At 28.6% G+C, this 17,718-nt stretch overlaps 1 protein-coding gene across 1 annotated transcript; it reads right to left on the reverse strand.

Annotated features, from left to right (window-relative positions):
- Positions 1–3,008: 3,008 nt before the first annotated feature.
- Positions 3,009–16,379, reverse strand: LOC132945096 (recQ-like DNA helicase Blm). The gene is made up of 20 exons (XM_061014732.1): positions 16,122–16,379; positions 15,139–15,224; positions 14,206–14,327; positions 13,618–13,804; positions 13,471–13,547; positions 11,764–12,406; positions 11,557–11,693; positions 11,255–11,476; positions 11,120–11,201; positions 10,897–11,044; positions 10,709–10,840; positions 10,332–10,596; positions 10,021–10,216; positions 6,414–6,598; positions 6,121–6,283; positions 5,839–6,026; positions 5,583–5,765; positions 5,157–5,295; positions 4,567–4,753; positions 3,009–4,300 (listed from the first exon to the last, which is right to left on the reverse strand). The coding sequence occupies exons 1-20, from the start codon at positions 16,205–16,207 to the stop codon at positions 4,162–4,164; spliced, it is 3,567 nt and encodes a 1,188-aa protein (XP_060870715.1). The 5' UTR covers positions 16,208–16,379; the 3' UTR covers positions 3,009–4,161.
- Between the last annotated feature and the right edge of the window lie 1,339 nt (positions 16,380–17,718).

Consider the following 17,718-nt stretch of genomic DNA (forward strand, 5'->3'; position numbering starts at 1 on the left):
TCAACGCATAAATGAATACGTGATGTACTTGGTTATGATGTGTGTTTACTGTTTATTTAACAAAGTACAAAATTACAATAGTATAAACCATAGTGGGGACTGTGAGTGGTGTCCCTAACCGTCTGACGAGCCCTTGTCATGGGCTCGTATATAATATATAATCGAGTCCTTTGGAGTGGGTGGTCGTAGTAGTGGCCAAATTCGGTCATGAGGCAGAGTTCTGGTCTCGTACTTGGTATTCTGGTCGACTCGCATCCTTCCGTACGAATATTGAGACTTTCCCGAGGAGAGACGTGTGACAACACTTTTATAGTTTATTTGTTTATGGCCCCTGCAAATGTGTCATTATTAAGGAGTTGTGTTTAGGCAATTATTTCGTTCCTGCGATTACTGATCGTCTTTGTGTGTGTGTATACTCCCCTATCGTCACCTGCGACCCGCTTCAATTTACACTTCATTGTTATTTCTTATCTGGTTTATGGTCGCACGTACCCACATGCATAAGTCATTTAAAGTCATTAGAAAACCAATTTATGGACGTGAAATAGCCGTCGCACTGACAAAAATTAAGGTACTTCTAGTGGTTCGATTTAAAAATGTAAAGATGTCCGTGTTGGTAAACTAGTTTACTTTGCATCGGTTGGAGCACTTTTTCAATTTTACTATTTTAGTAAATTCTTGACGAGAATAAATATTTTACATTTTATAAATTTTTAATATTGAATATATTAAAAAATATCTAAAATATAAAAAATATGCTCCGACCGATGCAAAGTAAACTTGTTGGCCAATTAAAATATCTTTACATTTTTTAAATCGAACCACTAAAAGTACTTTAATATTTGTCAGTCGCTAAGGTCGCTTTGATGAAAAATGAATAGGGTTTGCAGGGGCCTTAATACTGTGTTCACTACGCTCTTACAATGATCTCAGCATGTTATGTTATACTAATTTCCTTATTAATTATATCGTCAAATACTACTAGAAACGTGTGCTACGTTGTACATGGATAATAGGTACGTAACAAACATAAATATTTAATATAATATAGATACCTAAATATTATTATTTTAAAAAAGTGGGTAAGTGGATGTCACTCTGCTGTACAGTAGGTTATAAGTGGGTCACAGATGTACGCGATGTGCAAACAGTTACACGCTATAATAATATAAATACAAATTTTTTTTTCTTTAAAATATCAAATACAACTATTTTGATATTTAGCTCAGCGTAGTTAAGTTGGTTATACCAACATAACTGTTGTACGCGATGTGCTAACAGTTAAGGTCCACACACTCTAGCGGTAGACGGTATGGTAACGATACGGTAAACAATATTTTATTTGTGGAAGTAGCTGCGAACGCATCATACACTACCTGAACTTTAGTAGTTGTGCTCTCAGGCTTGAGAACTGCATGATGTGGAATATAGTTGGAAGGCGAGATTATAGTCTCGGTTGAGTCGATGCATTTCATATGCCAGCATCGAGATAATCTTGCATAGCTGCGTTGTACTGACGTACTATTGCCGAAGGTCCCCAGACTACTCTAAGCGGATTTCGAATTTGTGTAAACGTTGCATGGCCAACGTTCGGGACTGTCCAAGGTGCGGTGGGTTTTGTATGAATGGAAGATGAACCACAATGAACGTCAATGAACGTCCATCGGTATTGTCCGAGTTGCGGTCGCAATAGACGAATTGCGGTCTTAATAATATTGAAGGTAAAATTAACGTCTTAATTGCGGTCAGTATCCGGTTATCGATTATCCGATGAGCTCTTATCCAATTTTCGATAATATGCGATGTTGCCAAAATTTTGTAATTTATTATTTTCAAGGTCCATTTCAATGCCCCCCCCCCCCACTTTCGAAATTTGAACATCTGACCACTCCAAACGTTTGTGCATCGTTTGTGCAGAAATGTGCACCAAGTCCAATCGTTTGTGCATAAAAACTGAAAGCTCTATCCCTAAAACAAAATGGGGGGCCATTGAAACGGTATGTTATACCCAAAATACGTATTATAAGATGTAACAACTAATAGTTTTTAGGTTAAGTTGCGTTCGGTTGTATACGACTTAAGCAGTTATTATATTAATTTATAACTTTTTATTTTTAAGTTAGTATTGCTAACCTGTGGTTATAATTTATAAGCGGTAGTTATGTTTTTAGATATTTTAAATTAAGATTTTTGTATTTGTATTTTAGAAACACTGGTATTTAATTTTTAAATAACCTAGGAATATTTAAAACATAATATTATTATATTATTCATATTATTATAATACAATATTTAAATATAATATATTATGAACCTACTGCCCTACTATTTCTAGACGTTTACATGGCAATATTGAAAACATAATAATTATTAATCATATTTTTTTACCGCAACTAGGATTTTTACCTATTTTGATATTTAACCTGTTTTGATCCCGACCGCAACTCGGATTTTTTTTTTACCTGTTATAATCTCGACCGCAACTCGGTATCAACCCGTCCATCTGGTCTCCTGGTAGTTGTGACGGTGTACAGTTCCTCGCATTTTATATTTTCGGGGGTCTGATGCTGGATCTGTGGTAGTTCCTCCAGTTCCCAAAAACGACGTAGCATTGAATTAATACTCTCCAAGGACGTAATTAGTGTGGTGGATGACACCATTGTTGTAGTTCCGGTAGTACCCATAAGTGTCCATCCGCAACTTTACCTTCTCTTCGACCACTTCGAGTAACATAGGGAACAACATCGGCGCCCAGTAAAATATTCACTGGCAGCGGCTCGTCGTACCTGGGGATCTGCTAACTCGAGTCCCTTTAGATGCTGCCATTCGGATTTCCACACGTGCTTTGACGGTAAGGTTAGGTTAGGTTAGGTTAGGTTGTCCACTAGGCGCATGGACGAGAACGCGCTGTCACTCGCATTGAAATTACAGGGTTCTACCTAAATAAACCATCCTCTAAACGCGGAAGCAGAGGCAGCTAGTCTGGTTGAAAATATATCAACAAAGAATGAAATAATTATAAATTATAATATTCTAATATTATAGTAAATAGTACACAAATAACAATATTGTTTTAGACATTTAATAAGATGTAATAATTGCATAAAAAGTTACAAAAATAAAAAAAGTTAACATTTTTAATAGGTAGGTAGGTACATCTAAAGAATATAATATAATACTTAAAAATGATTTATAAACAAAATATACAATATAATTCACTTTATGAAATTGAACTATTATCATTTAAAATTGTAATTCCATATTATTCTGCGACTTTTGCCTATGTAAAATACAAAATCATAATTATAAAGAAAAGAACTATAAAAAGAAAATAACGTGGTTTTGGGTAAAGTAGATTTTTTGAGGGACAAGCGGCTTGCGCCACGGAGGCAAACAGTGTTATGAAACAGAGGGGAAACATAATGCATTACAAAACGACTACAGATGTCTTGAGATGGTGACTGATCAGGTGAGTATGACTTCGCCCGTCACGGGCCCACGATGGTTGTATTAGCCCATCATGGCGAGAGTATTCACGGTCGTAGGATAAAGATGTCGGAGATGTTCGTTGTAACATTTACACGCGGTTGTGTTCAGTGACAAAAGCGGCGGTGTGCGGGGACGTTACAATACAGAGGCTGGTCATAGTCAGAGGTCGAATAAATAAGTCATGACAAAAAAACTTTTTTTTAGTCATGGGAGGTATTATAATAATAAGATCTTAATAAAATATGCTCAACATTCCGTGACGTTACAAATTGTTCAATATACCTATTAAATTTACATTTACATTTGCATATTGGGAATCTATTTGAGATAATTAAACAATTATTTCTCATCAAAAAATTCATTTTTAAATTGAACTTATTCTAATTCTAATTTAAATACAGTGTGACATGTTTTACATTTAAATTTATAGTTATATTGAGACTCCTTTTATATAAAATACTATTTAAATTTATAACTATTGTTTGTAACATTTATTGCTAACAAATAATAAATTATAATGCAACAAAAATATCACTCATCAACTCTTACACTGTGCATTTATTGCATAGGTACCAAAAAAAATATTCAAATTTATTATAATTATTTATTAAAATGTATTTATTTTCTATGAAGGAGTTATGCCAGGTGTAAATAAAAATAAAAATACTAATATTAAAAATAAGATACTTTAGGGGCGGACAGGAATCCTGGCCGATTTGATGGTGGCAGTTTTACAGTTGATTTTAGTGTAGACGTTTGAGTTTTAGATTGTTTTGATGCCATGAAGGATGTTGCAGCTTTTTTCTTTGGGCTAAATTATTTAATAAAAAGTTATCATAATTAATAATTTGTATACATTTGTATACTGCATTTGTTTTAATTCAACATGTTCATTAGTTAAATATTATCGCCTATATGCAATAATGTACATGCATTTTAGTGAACAATAGAATTGAAGAACCAATAGTGCGATCAACAATTTATAAAACCTTATTTATTATAAGATAATATATTTTGTAATAAAATATAATTAAAATATGATAATAAATGCATTTATATAACATATTGTATACATACTTTTTACTCTTTCCTCTTTTAAACCTTTTATTTCCTCCTTTATTTGAATGATATGTTTTTCTTTTGTTCTTATTGTTTACTACGCCAGTGGCCATATCATCAAAGTATGGACAATCTGTACTAGTTTTAAGCCAATCTCCTCCTTCCTCTTCCAAATTATTTAGTTCATTTTCATCACATTCGGCAACTATTAGTAAATAATTGTTCTTATTATATATTAATTTTGTACAAACAGTATTAAAATAAAATGATAAATTTAATTTGTTTTTTTTTTCTTGCAGTGTTTTATAAAGATAAAAGTAAAAGAGAAACTGGTAATATGGTTAGTTAAAAAGAAAAAAATATTTAAAACTTACCATTAAAGGTAAAAAAAGTAGTATATAAAAATTATAATTTGATTTTAAGTACTTTGAGTCTAGAGAAAGTATTTAAAATACTTTGTTCAAGTACTTTTTTCAGAATTATTTAAAATATGTATTTGAGTACTTATAAAGTATTTAAATACTTTTACTCAAGTATTTTATAAGACTGGACTGAGTGAGCACATGGTACCTACTCCTCAACTAGCAATTACAATTTTTTTTTTTTACCGAATTTATTTGCAGCTGCTTCCTGTGTAATTTCTAACAATTGCCTGCCATATTTTTCGAAATTGGCCTTAGTCACTCCAACAATTTTTAACATTTCTTCTTCAGTTTCTGGCAAAGAGTAAGACATCTCTTGAATGGCCTGTAAATGTTATAATATATTGAAACCTAATTCGTAAAAATGTTGGTAATATATTATTTTAATATCAATATTTTGACCACCAAACATTGTTGAATATAGTACACAAACATTTTCAAAGCCCCCTCCCCCCCTCTTAAATATATTATAGAAACATTTACAATTTTTTATATAGTGAAAAACCTGGGGAGGATTAAACAAAACTGGATGATCCATTGTTTAAATACCAAAATAACTAGTACTATTTTTGTATATACTGGAGGATAAATGAATTCATAATTATTACTAACTTGAATTGTCATAACAGCATTAGTGTTCACATTTAATGAAGCCGCTAATCCGCGACAAACGTCCATCAGATTTTCATAACACTTCTCTTGGATTTCTTTTAGAACAGTATTAACTGGTGTGTTTGAATTTTTACTTGTAGTTTCAATATTTAATTTATTCTTTGCAGCTGATGCTAATTTTAACTAATAACATATTTAACATGTATAGAATTAAGTCATCAATAAATAAGTTTTGTTAGTTAAATTTTTAAATTACTTTTATTGAACCTCGAATGAGTTTGTCTGCTTCTGGACCAACTCTGACAAAGGCGTTAATAATATCTACTTTAGAAGCAACCATTTCTTCTCTCAAGTAACCTTCTAGGACTAATTTATGCATCAAACGCTCTGCGTCAAGTCTATCCCATTGTTTACCACGTCCGTGTAAACTCAATTTATCATGATCTAAATTATAAATTACAAATACATGTATTATATATAATTTTAAATACAATTTAATATAATATTATTGAAACGGATAATATAGAATAAAACTTACTGTGTGTTTTTATTTTTTGATTCGAACTGCCTTTAAATATGTCAATAATATGTATCAAAGTAAAATTATTGTTCCAACTACCACCTCCTGAACCACATAATTCTTTAATTGTTTTTACTATTTCAATACTATCTTCTGTTATATCAATATATTTAAATGCCGACTAATTATATTTATAAAAAATATAAATAAAAATAAAAAATATTTAAATATAAATATAAAATTGTAATTGTTAAATATAATAATTCATTAAAACGTATAGGTAATGCATTTTAGGTATAATCAATATTTACCTTATTTTGACAATTATCACATGCTGTTTCTTTGTTTGAAATACATTTATTATCATCAAATGTTTCACCAAAATAGTTAAGTTGTAAAGTTCGCCTGCAATCTGCTTTGTTTTCACAGTATGACACTATTCTGAACAGATTTTGCATATGTACTTTTTTCGATTCGTGATTTCCACTGTCATCCACTGAAATAACAAAACAAATCAAAAATATTTACTTATTTATTTATAATATACTCAGTATAAGTTGTAATATAGTAAAATGTTTTATTATTAGTTATTAGTATTAAACAAATACTAAAAAAATGTTAAAAAAACTTATGAACTCACAATCACTTTTAATGATTCAATTTAATAGTGCATACTTATAACACTGCACTAACCACCTAAAACATAAGTACCTACTTTAATATGAAAAATAAATTATAAACTTTTAGTATGCATCATTGGCACAAATAGGGGAGCTTGGGGGACTTAATCCCCCCAAATGTTGGTCAAGTCCCCCCAGTTCAAAATCTAGTTATTAGTATTAATTATTATATGCTGTGGTACTAAGCAATATGGCCTATGGTATGCATTGATATTGTTGGCCAGATTTATAGACGATACTTAGAAAAATCTTAGTATTATCTCAACTAAAACTAGAAATTGGTATTTATAAATCAGACCTATGATATTTACTAAGAATTATCTTAGTTATATTTTAACTTAAATAAATCCTAAGTTTTGGTATTTATAAATGGTACTTTGAATAATTTTAAGAAAAACTTGAGTAAAAATGTAGAAATATCTAAGGTACCTACTAATCATGCTTAACAGTCACTCAACAGACACAAAATTAATAACTTGGTATAAAATAGTTACTTTTATACTATAAAATTGTTGTTCGATCTTTTATAAAAAGTTGATAATTTTGTTTCATTTATTTCTTACTATTTTAATATCCATTTAACTATCTTGATTATCTTGATGATGACTTAAACTATGGTTGGCTAGAACAAACTATTTGTGTTCCTAAACGATATTTAAGTGATATGCAAGACTCCATTGAAGGGTAAGTAATTTTGAAATATTTTTTAATAATTCCCCTTTACAAATATTTATTAGTAAACATTACTAGATTTTCAGATTTTCAATTTTTCCAACGGTTTAGGTTTCCAAAATATATTGTGTTCGAAATAATTTTACCTGTGATATACTTGGATAATATGGATTGCAATTTTGATAGACGTGGGTTAAAAATGGATAATATTACAAAAGTGTTAATTTTCCTACGTTTCTATGCAAGTGGAAATGACCAAGTATTTGAATGCAATTTAAATGAGTAATTATGGTAAGATTATTGTTAATTTAATTTTATTGTTTTATAGAGAGTCAATGAAGATACATTAGGATATTCACAAGCTTCGGTTTCTATTGTAGTTAAAGAAGTATCGGGATTACTAGCTAAATGTGGAAAAAAGCACAATGCCCCAAGCATGCTCACTCCCAGTTTAAGATTTTAAGTAGAGTGATAAATGTATTGATTTTACAATTTTTTTTTTTTGTCCATCATCACTTTTTGGCAAGGCTGGACATTAACGAATTTATAAGTTAAAAGTTAAGTTATTTTTAACTTATTAACTCAACTTACTAGTTCCCTGTCTTAATTAACTTAACTCATTTGTATCGACGTTACTCGGTAACTTATAAGTTATAATCAATTTATATTATTTATAATATTCCCAATTCAGTTAATTTTGAATTTTCATATCATCTAGAAAAATGATTTATATAAGTTATAAATAAATAACACTAACATTTAAAAATTATAAAAATAAATATTACTGGGAAATTTCATGATTATTAATAAATGACCCAAAATTTTGATAAGTACAAATATAATGAAGGGAAACCAGTCCCAAATTTCTCACTAGGACTAAATTTGTGTAATGCAATCATAACATAATCGTAATGTAATGTATCTGTTTTTCCATATCAATAAATAAAAATATAATTTTAGGTACCTACATGAGTTTTCCTAACATAAATAAACCCATAATTTTTAATTATTTGCTAGTAATTAACTGATATACAACTATTTTGGTATTAATATGATGAAAGCCTAATGTCCAAATATTAAAATAAAAAAAGGTGGATAAGTGTATGTCGCTCTGCTGTACAGTAGGTTACAAGTGGGTCACTGTAATGGATGGTGTTAAATTTGAATTCAATGATATAATATCATTGTATAAGAAAAACGATTCTGAGCGAAAACGGTCAGTCAGCCTATGATATTATAGTCATATTACTAAGTATATTTGATGATATTATTGTGTATTAAGTAATTTATATATTGACCTATTTACGTGGAACCTTGTTTTCAATTTTCAAAATTCAAACTTTAAATCCTTATAAAAAAAATTGTGCCTATGTATTTTTAATATTTTTCAACTGCTATTGTAAACATATATCAGGAGCCTGGCATTACATTTTCACGCTTTTTTACCCAACAAATAAAATGTAATTGATATTTATAGGAAAAAAAACAAAAATATTAAAAATCTGACAAGTCCATAAGCAGCTCACAAAAGTCGAAATATTTTTAAAATTTTATGGTATATAGCAAATGAAAATATAAACATTCAGTAAAATTGTCATGTATCTACAGTTATTCGTTTTTGAATAACAATAAAATAACAAAACCGCTACATGAGAAATTGAGAAAAATATTAGATAATTTATCAAATTTAAAATTTAATAATTATTTTGTAGTGAAAAATGTATAAAATGTTTAACTTTTATAGCTAAGGATTGAAAATTGAAAACAAGGCTCCATGTAAAAAGGTTATATATAAATTACTTTATTCACAATAATATCATCAAATATACTTGGTAATATCATAGGCTGACTGACTGTTTTCGCTCAGAATCGTTTTTCTTATACAATGATATTATATCATTGAATTCATATTTAACACCATCCATTACAGTGACCCACATGTAACCTACTGTACAGCAGAGTGACATCCACTTACCCACCTTTTTTAATTTAATTTAATTTTTTGGTAAAAAAGTTAAGTTATTTTTTATATTTTTATTTTTAAAACAATTGAGTATGTCCATTTAATAGAGTTTAGTTTTGTGAACATTTTGATTCATCAACATTTTATTTTTATTAATTTCATGCTTTTTAATATTTTTTTTAGTTCATAGGTAAAACGGAAAAAAAAAAACGGTTTTTGTCCGGACGGCAAGTTCCCCTCACCAATGAGTATATCCTAACGAACACCCTGTATATATATATATATATATATCAAACATATTTAAGTCAGTGTCAAGTGTGCCACAGCTAAATATAATTAGGACTAGTGTGCTGCGAGGGAAAGAGGTTAAAAAATGCTGCCTTAAGTAGTACACAAAAATCTCAAGAATTTATAAATAGGTTAAGACTTTAAAAATTTCAAAAATAAAATGTTGAATAGCACCTAAATTTTGAATAAAAATGGCAGAAGGGGAAGGGGCATAGTTGGTGACTTACTATGAATCACTTGGTCAAAACAGATTACCGAGTAAAAACCTACTAAGTAATGAAAAGATTAAAATGAAAAAGGATTATTTATACTTGCATTCAATAAGTTTCCGAATGCGATGCATATCTTGATAACTATAGTAAAGAAAACAATGAGATGTCTTTCCATCACGCCCAGCTCTCCCAGATTCTTGATAATAACCTTCGATAGACTTAGGTAGAGAATAATGAAAAACATACCGGACATCTGGTTTATCAATTCCCATACCAAACGCGATTGTAGCACATACCAACTGAAAAAATAATTGAAGAACGATTACATATTTCTAACTTTTTAGTAAATATGAAAATTATGAAATTCGTTTTGATGGTTTTGATAACACATGAATAATATTAAGTAATAAGTACATTGACTTTGTTTGTGATCCATTTCATTTGAACATCATTACGTTTAGGATCGGCTAGACCTGCATGATAGCTAATTGCTTTGATTCCTTCATTGCACATATAAGTGGCCGTATTATCACATTCTTTTCTTGACAAACAATAAATTATACCAGACTGGTTTTTATATTTTTCTTTGATGAGATTAGCTATTTCTGCCATAGCAGATTTTCCTTTCTTAGGAACAACTTTATAAAGCAAATTAGGCCTATTAAAACTGGATAAAAATCTGAAAACAACAGTTCAATATACATAGTACATGGAAAGAAAAAGATTTTCTTCACAAAAGTATCTTGTAGATTCTTTTCAAAGCATGGTTATTTAAAACTACTTTATATTACAATTTTGTTCTACTGATCTGCAACTGGTGTAATACATCTTCACGGACACGAGTTGTTGCAGTAGCAGTTAGAGCCATAATTGGAACATCTGGATACTTTTTCCTGAATTCTCCCAAACGTTTATAATCTGGTCTAAAAATCAATTGAATTTTTTATTTGCAATCAAGTACAATATATTATATACAAACCGAAAGTCATGACCCCAATGAGAAACACAATGAGCTTCATCAATAACTAGACGAGCTAGTTTTCCACGACAATGCAAATTGTTTAAAATTTGTCCTAGTTTCATACTAGCAGCAATTTTTTCCGGTGTCACATACAACATTTTTAAACCTTTTCAACAATATTTTAAGAAGTAATATACTAATATACTATCTCAAATAATAAAAATAATGCAAATTCATTTACCTGGTTCAGACATACATAACTTTGTGAAAATTATGTTTTCTTCTTCAGGCTTCATATTACCCAACAAATGTGCTGTTGGAATCTAAATATAACATAGTTAATAAAATAACTTAGGATAGTAAAATTTATATTTACATCTAATGATTTCAATTTCTCTGTCTGATCAATGACTAATGATTTCAAAGGTGAAATAACAAGTGTAACTCCTTTGGATATTACTGCAGGTAATTGATAACATAATGACTTCCCACCACCAGTAGGCATCAATACAAAACAGTCATGGCCAAGTAATGCTGCATTAATAGTTTCCAATTGATTGGGACGAAAATCGTGGAGACCAAAAGTTGATCTAAATACCTGTAAAATACATAGTGGTATTACATAATAAACTATACTATATAAAACAGTATAGTAAAACTTTAATTGATATACCGTACAGTAAATAATTCTCTTGAATGAGGATAATTTGTTTTGCTGAATTCTCCTTTAGAAACTGATATATTTGAGGAAGACGTTTTATTCAGACTACAGTTGGAGGCTGCTTGAGAAGTATTCCCATAAGAAATATTACTGGCTAACATTTAAGTAAAAAAAATTAAAATTAGTAGAATTATTTAAAAGTACTATCATTTTTGATTTATTACCTTCTTCACAATTAAACTGGGATGACAATTTTTTAGTCTCATAATTGTTATGGGTATTTAGATTGTTGTTGTAAACTGAGCGAATCTGAACATCGGGCACAGAATATGAATCAAAATTATTGTCATTGACAATAGAGTCCAATTCATTCACACTTAGACGTTCTCGGGTATAAATATCAGTATTAGAATTATTTTGAAAATCTGATCGACCATCAAACCATTTATTAGAATTACTATTATTAGTCACATTAGTGTGATTATATGAGGTATTTAATCTAGAATTATAAGTATTAGTTGTTCCATATTTTGGGGAATTGAATGTTTGTTTTTCATTATGAGAATTGGTTGATGTATCAAATCCGTTTGAGAATGATGTTCTGGATTTATTTTCAGGATTACACAAATTGTTATTACTTGAAGTTGTTGGTTCATTCATTAAACGCGTCTTACCAATTTTTATTTTATTTTTTATTTTTTGTCGCATTCTCTTAAGCTCAACCAAAACTGAAGGGCTTTTGAGACTAGGAATAGAAAATACAATAGTATCTGATATGTTTAAGATTATATTATACACCTCCTCTAACATATCTAATTCTAAATTTTTCAAGCTCATCAAATGATTTTCTAAATTTGTAATTGGTATCTAAACAAAAATAAACAATTTTAGATCAATACACTTGTTACACTGTCACCTAACATAACCATTATTTGACATAGCTTTACAGTTAACAGTATTTTACTACCACCTAGATGCCATAACGTCTTATACTAAATATATATTTTCCATATTTATAATATAACAACACCAGGGTTGGCACGTATAATAGTGTAATTAAACACATATTATATATACTTATAAAACGTATAAACGTACAGTATAAAACCACTTATATAGTTGTATACGTTTTATACTGTATAAAAGTTTTATTTATATATATATCTGCACTGAACAGCAATCATCAGGAATAATATTCACCAAGTTGATGTGATTAGTTTGTTTGTTATGAAATTAATTACTATACCCATTTTCAAAAGAGAACATACCTATCGGCAACCAATTTATGTCAGGCGGCGCGCATCCCCCCCCTCCAATTTCCCATTGTTAGCGCGGTCACGTGATTCTCAACGCACCAATCGAATCATTCGACATGCGCGAAAGCGGTATATTCTCTTTTGAAAACGGGTATAGGTTCATCTTTATTAATAACTACATTAATATTTTTAATAACAAAAAATAAATTTGTTTTAATTTTATTTTATTCTAATTTTAAGAAAATTCACCAAGTTTATGTGATTTGTGAATTTTTTATATTAATTTACAAGTTCAATTGGTATCTAGTATCTACTTGTTAAATTTAAAATGTACAGTATTACCACTATTGTAATAATATTAAAAAAAAACAATGTATTCTTATGTTTTAGTCGTTATACATTTTTAAAAGTTTCCGGTCATTTTATATGTGTAATATTAGTGTAATGCATAAAACATTTTATACACAAATATTACCAACCCTGAACTATACTGCGTCCAGCAAGAGAACGTAACTGGTCGGTGATCAAAACTCATAAATTACTACGCATTCCTGCATGGTTGGAGAAATTTATCTTGACATGCGCGAACGAGTTGCATTCCCTCGCTGAACTCGGTATAGTTTAATTGTTTTCTATAAAATGCAGTGTTTATCTCAACCCTTTATCAATACTTACGTCGGAAATTGTTTCACATAATAATGAATTATTATTAAGATCATTAAGCCAAATGCCCAATTCTGATGATCGATTTTCTACAACCAAATCATAAATAATATAAAGAAGATAACAAAACACATGTCTAATGAATAAATAAACACAAACCTGTATTAATAATGAATTCTCCACTATTTTTTGGTGTTTCACTAATGACATCCTCAAAATTGAGTGTTGAAACAGTAGAAAGTGACAGGTTTTTTTTTAACTTTTGAGGAGTTGAAAATAGTGTTTTTGTTAATGTTGATGGACTTTTGGATACATCAAAATTAATGTCATTACTACCTTTAGAAGTCTAAAAGTAAATACACAAATTAAAATTTCAAATAACACTCACTATTTTGCTAATGTTTAAAAATGTTAAACAATATGAGATTATTTAAAACAAATTATTAAACAGTTTCTAGTTGTGCTATACATTTAAGTCTTCTAAAATAAATATATGGTTCAATATTTCAAATATAGCAGTAAATAATATAGTTTTTGTTTAAATTGTAATCAAATAGTTAGTTAGAATAAGCAGTTAGCACAAAAAACTATATTAGATAGGTTAAAATTATTTTGTTCTTAAATCAGTATAAAATTAAAAGTAGGATTTCCAAAACTTAAGCATCTTTCAACATACTTATTGAAATTAGGCCTTTGGCAAAATAATTAACTTAGTACAAAAAAAATCTGTATACATTTTTTACTTACATTATTTGAATTTAATGATATTGGTTTTTCTGGACTATAAATAATACTGTCATCATCATCATCATTATCATAATGATAACAGATGTCATCTATTTTATTCTTTTGAACATCTTTTGAAAGTTCTGACACAAAAAAATAAGCAATTTTTAATTTTTAATTTATAAATATAATAATATAGCATTTTTTGCTTTCTTTGTTTTATAAATTGATTATATTCAAACTATTTTTATAAATAAAGTATAATATTTACCTAATCAAGTTGTAGATACTAGGTATAATATGTTTATACTGTTTTTTTAGTAAAACAGTAGGTTTATTAGTAATGGTTATATCTTGGTTATATCTAAGGATATTATACACATTTCAATTTGAATTTTGAATCTCAAAATTCACAAAATAAATATATTACGATAAATATATTTATCTTTTGGGTCCATAAAATATAATAATTAATAAACTAATAACTTATAATATATAATGTAGACAGTGGCACACCCAGGGGGGAGGGATCTTTGGGACTGAAGCTCCCCCCAATAAAAAAAAAGATAACATGTATTAGATTATTCATTATTATAGCATATTGTTGTGTCACAAATATATAACAATGATGAACGATGTTTTTTTTTTAAATTTGTTTATCACGTTAGATAAACATTAATAGTTTTTGGACCCAAAAGCAATACTTCTAACAAAAATTATTATTAAAAATTTAGGTGTAATTGTTTATTGGTGTGTAAAGAAAATAGATAATTTGTAAGTCCCCCTCCCTCCCCCAAACAATAATCCTGAGTGTACACCTGTGTACTGAAGTACAAATATAATATATAATATTTCAATAACTTCCTACACTTATTAAATGCATGTGAAATAATTTTAATGTAGACCTGGGTATAGTATTAATTTAAGATAACAAAATTGTTCAATTTCATTTACCTTTTGTATCACAATATGTAGTTTTTTTAACTTTGCCATTTTCTTCATCACTATCTATCAAACTTACTATAGATGATTTGGGTTTACTGAAACAAATAAAACTAAATATGTATTTTTTTATAACTCATTCTTATTAATCATTAATTTTATTGTCTACAGACATATTATCTTCGCAAATTAATAAGTTTAATATAACTTTAATTTACACTATATTGTATCATTAATATTTATGTTATAACGCTTTATAAAACTTTTTTAAAGGCTGGAGATAATTTACATAAGTAGTAGGTACAATTTTCATGTATATTTCCTTATGGTACAATTCTGTTGTGGGACTATTTTATAGTTTTATCTTGTTCTTCTAGTGTTCTTTACCAGTATTGAAAAGATGTTTATTATGTGTAACACGTTTACCAGTGTATTAATGTATTTTTACAAATTGCATACATTTTTTAGGTAGGTGCCTACTGCATAGTTAGGTAGTTTACTCCAGTGATAAATGATGATATAAGACATTATGAATTTATTATTAGTTTTTAAAGAATAATATTCATCAAAGGCAGTGTAAATGTACATACCACCATCAAATATTGACCTAATAATTTGTGTAAAAACCAAAATTAGAAGGTAGAGCTAAAGTAGAGATAAGATGAAGAGAAGGTTAAAGTAATTAAATATTATTGAGTAATTTGATTTTTTAACACTGATTTTCCCATTGATTTTTTAATTAACGACACGAGCAAACTGCATAAATATAAGCCTGTTTATGCTGCCACCTATATATCATATAGGGCAGCCATTATGTATTCATACCATATATGTATTTATATATACTAATGATTTACATTATCAAAAATAGGTATGAAATAGTTATAGAAATAAAATCTTAGATAAAATCCGTCTTTAAGGTTTTCAATATAGTATTTTTAGTATTAAAAACATGACTATTTAAATGACACTTAAGTGATAAAAACCGCTCTTACCATTGATTTCCTTTCGATTCAAGTTTGACGTTTGTAGAACCAAGACGTTTTAAAACGTTACTTGGTTTTTTTAAAAAAAATTCCATATTTCGAATAAGTATATTGAATTTAACAGTCTCAAACAATATTCACGAAATGATTCATTATAACTAGAACAAATTCGAAATAACTGAATACAATACTTTACATTTTACATCTTACAAATTCCAAAATTCTTATTGAAAATCATGACAAATTAAATTGTCATGTTGAGAATTGAAAAATTATCATGGTTTTAATAGACAAAGATTAGGATTTTATCACAGAAAATTATTTGGCGCCAAATTCTTCAAAATTGATAACAGTATTGAAATTTATAATTTTTAATTAAACCGAATTCTCCATAGATAATAAAAGAATGGATAGGCCACGATGAAAGATAGTGGGATAGGCCCATGGTTTAAATATTTAAGCCATGGATAGGCCATTCCTATATTAATCCTTTATGTACGAGGGGTTTGCGTGCCGGAATGTGGATGAGAAACTGACTGCTTTTATATGGTGCTTCTCACTCTAGCAAGGGATTTTATCATTATTTTATTAAGAGACCCCTTGTAACATTCATGCACGTGTGATAAGATGTCATTTTCTATCCATTCTTTTATTATCTATGGAATTATTCCTATAAACCCCTTACTGGAATGAGAGCACTATAATATAATAGCAGTCCGTCTCTCATCCACATTCCGGGCCGAGACCATTTTTTTGTTAATATAGGAATAGTCTATCCATTCTTTTATCATCTATAGTCCTAACCAACCATGTATATTGATTGTTGGTACCACGAAGACTAGAATATTCTATTCTTCAAGTTGTCACATTATTTGATCCGAAAACAATTTTTGATAATATATTTTAATGCAGTCGCCAGTCAAGTATATGACTTCCAATTTTAAAAGCATTTTGGTGGGTGTTTCAAAATATTCTATGTTTTTAATGTTGAATATCTGCCTGCATTGGAGGATGTTGTTCTTACAATTTTACAAACCTTTTTTTCATAATATTCATACAAAGTATGTTAATTAAACAAGTTTACTATATAAGTACTTAAGAGTTAAGGGCTAGATCATAATACATTTGTTGTTAATTAACTATTTATTTTCTTTGTAGTCGCTTTCTATAATAATATATTTATTATTTTAAATAACTATATTCATTTATATAGTAATAATTAATATTATACATCTACATTATTTATTTTATTTTATTTTTTAATGTAGTTACATGTCATATATTTTATAATTATTAATAATGTTTAATTAGATACCAACCTAATCACTTTATTAATATGTACTAAATTTGTCCTATGTGTTAAATGTATAATACATTATACACTTAACATCTATAATGGCTATAGTTATAATTTGTATACAGGTTGAATTTATTATTATGCTCGATGCTCATCCTATTTTTATGCTTAAATTATGAATGTATTCGAATTCTGATTTTTGGAATTCTTAAATACACTTGAAGACAATATTTTTTGCCCCACTTAAGGATGATCCTGTGATAATACAAACTTCCGTTTTTCACCGACCTTTTTCATTTTTAATTATTA

Source organism: Metopolophium dirhodum, chromosome 5 (assembly GCF_019925205.1).
Source record: "Metopolophium dirhodum isolate CAU chromosome 5, ASM1992520v1, whole genome shotgun sequence".
Classification (NCBI taxonomy): domain Eukaryota; kingdom Metazoa; phylum Arthropoda; class Insecta; order Hemiptera; family Aphididae; genus Metopolophium; species Metopolophium dirhodum.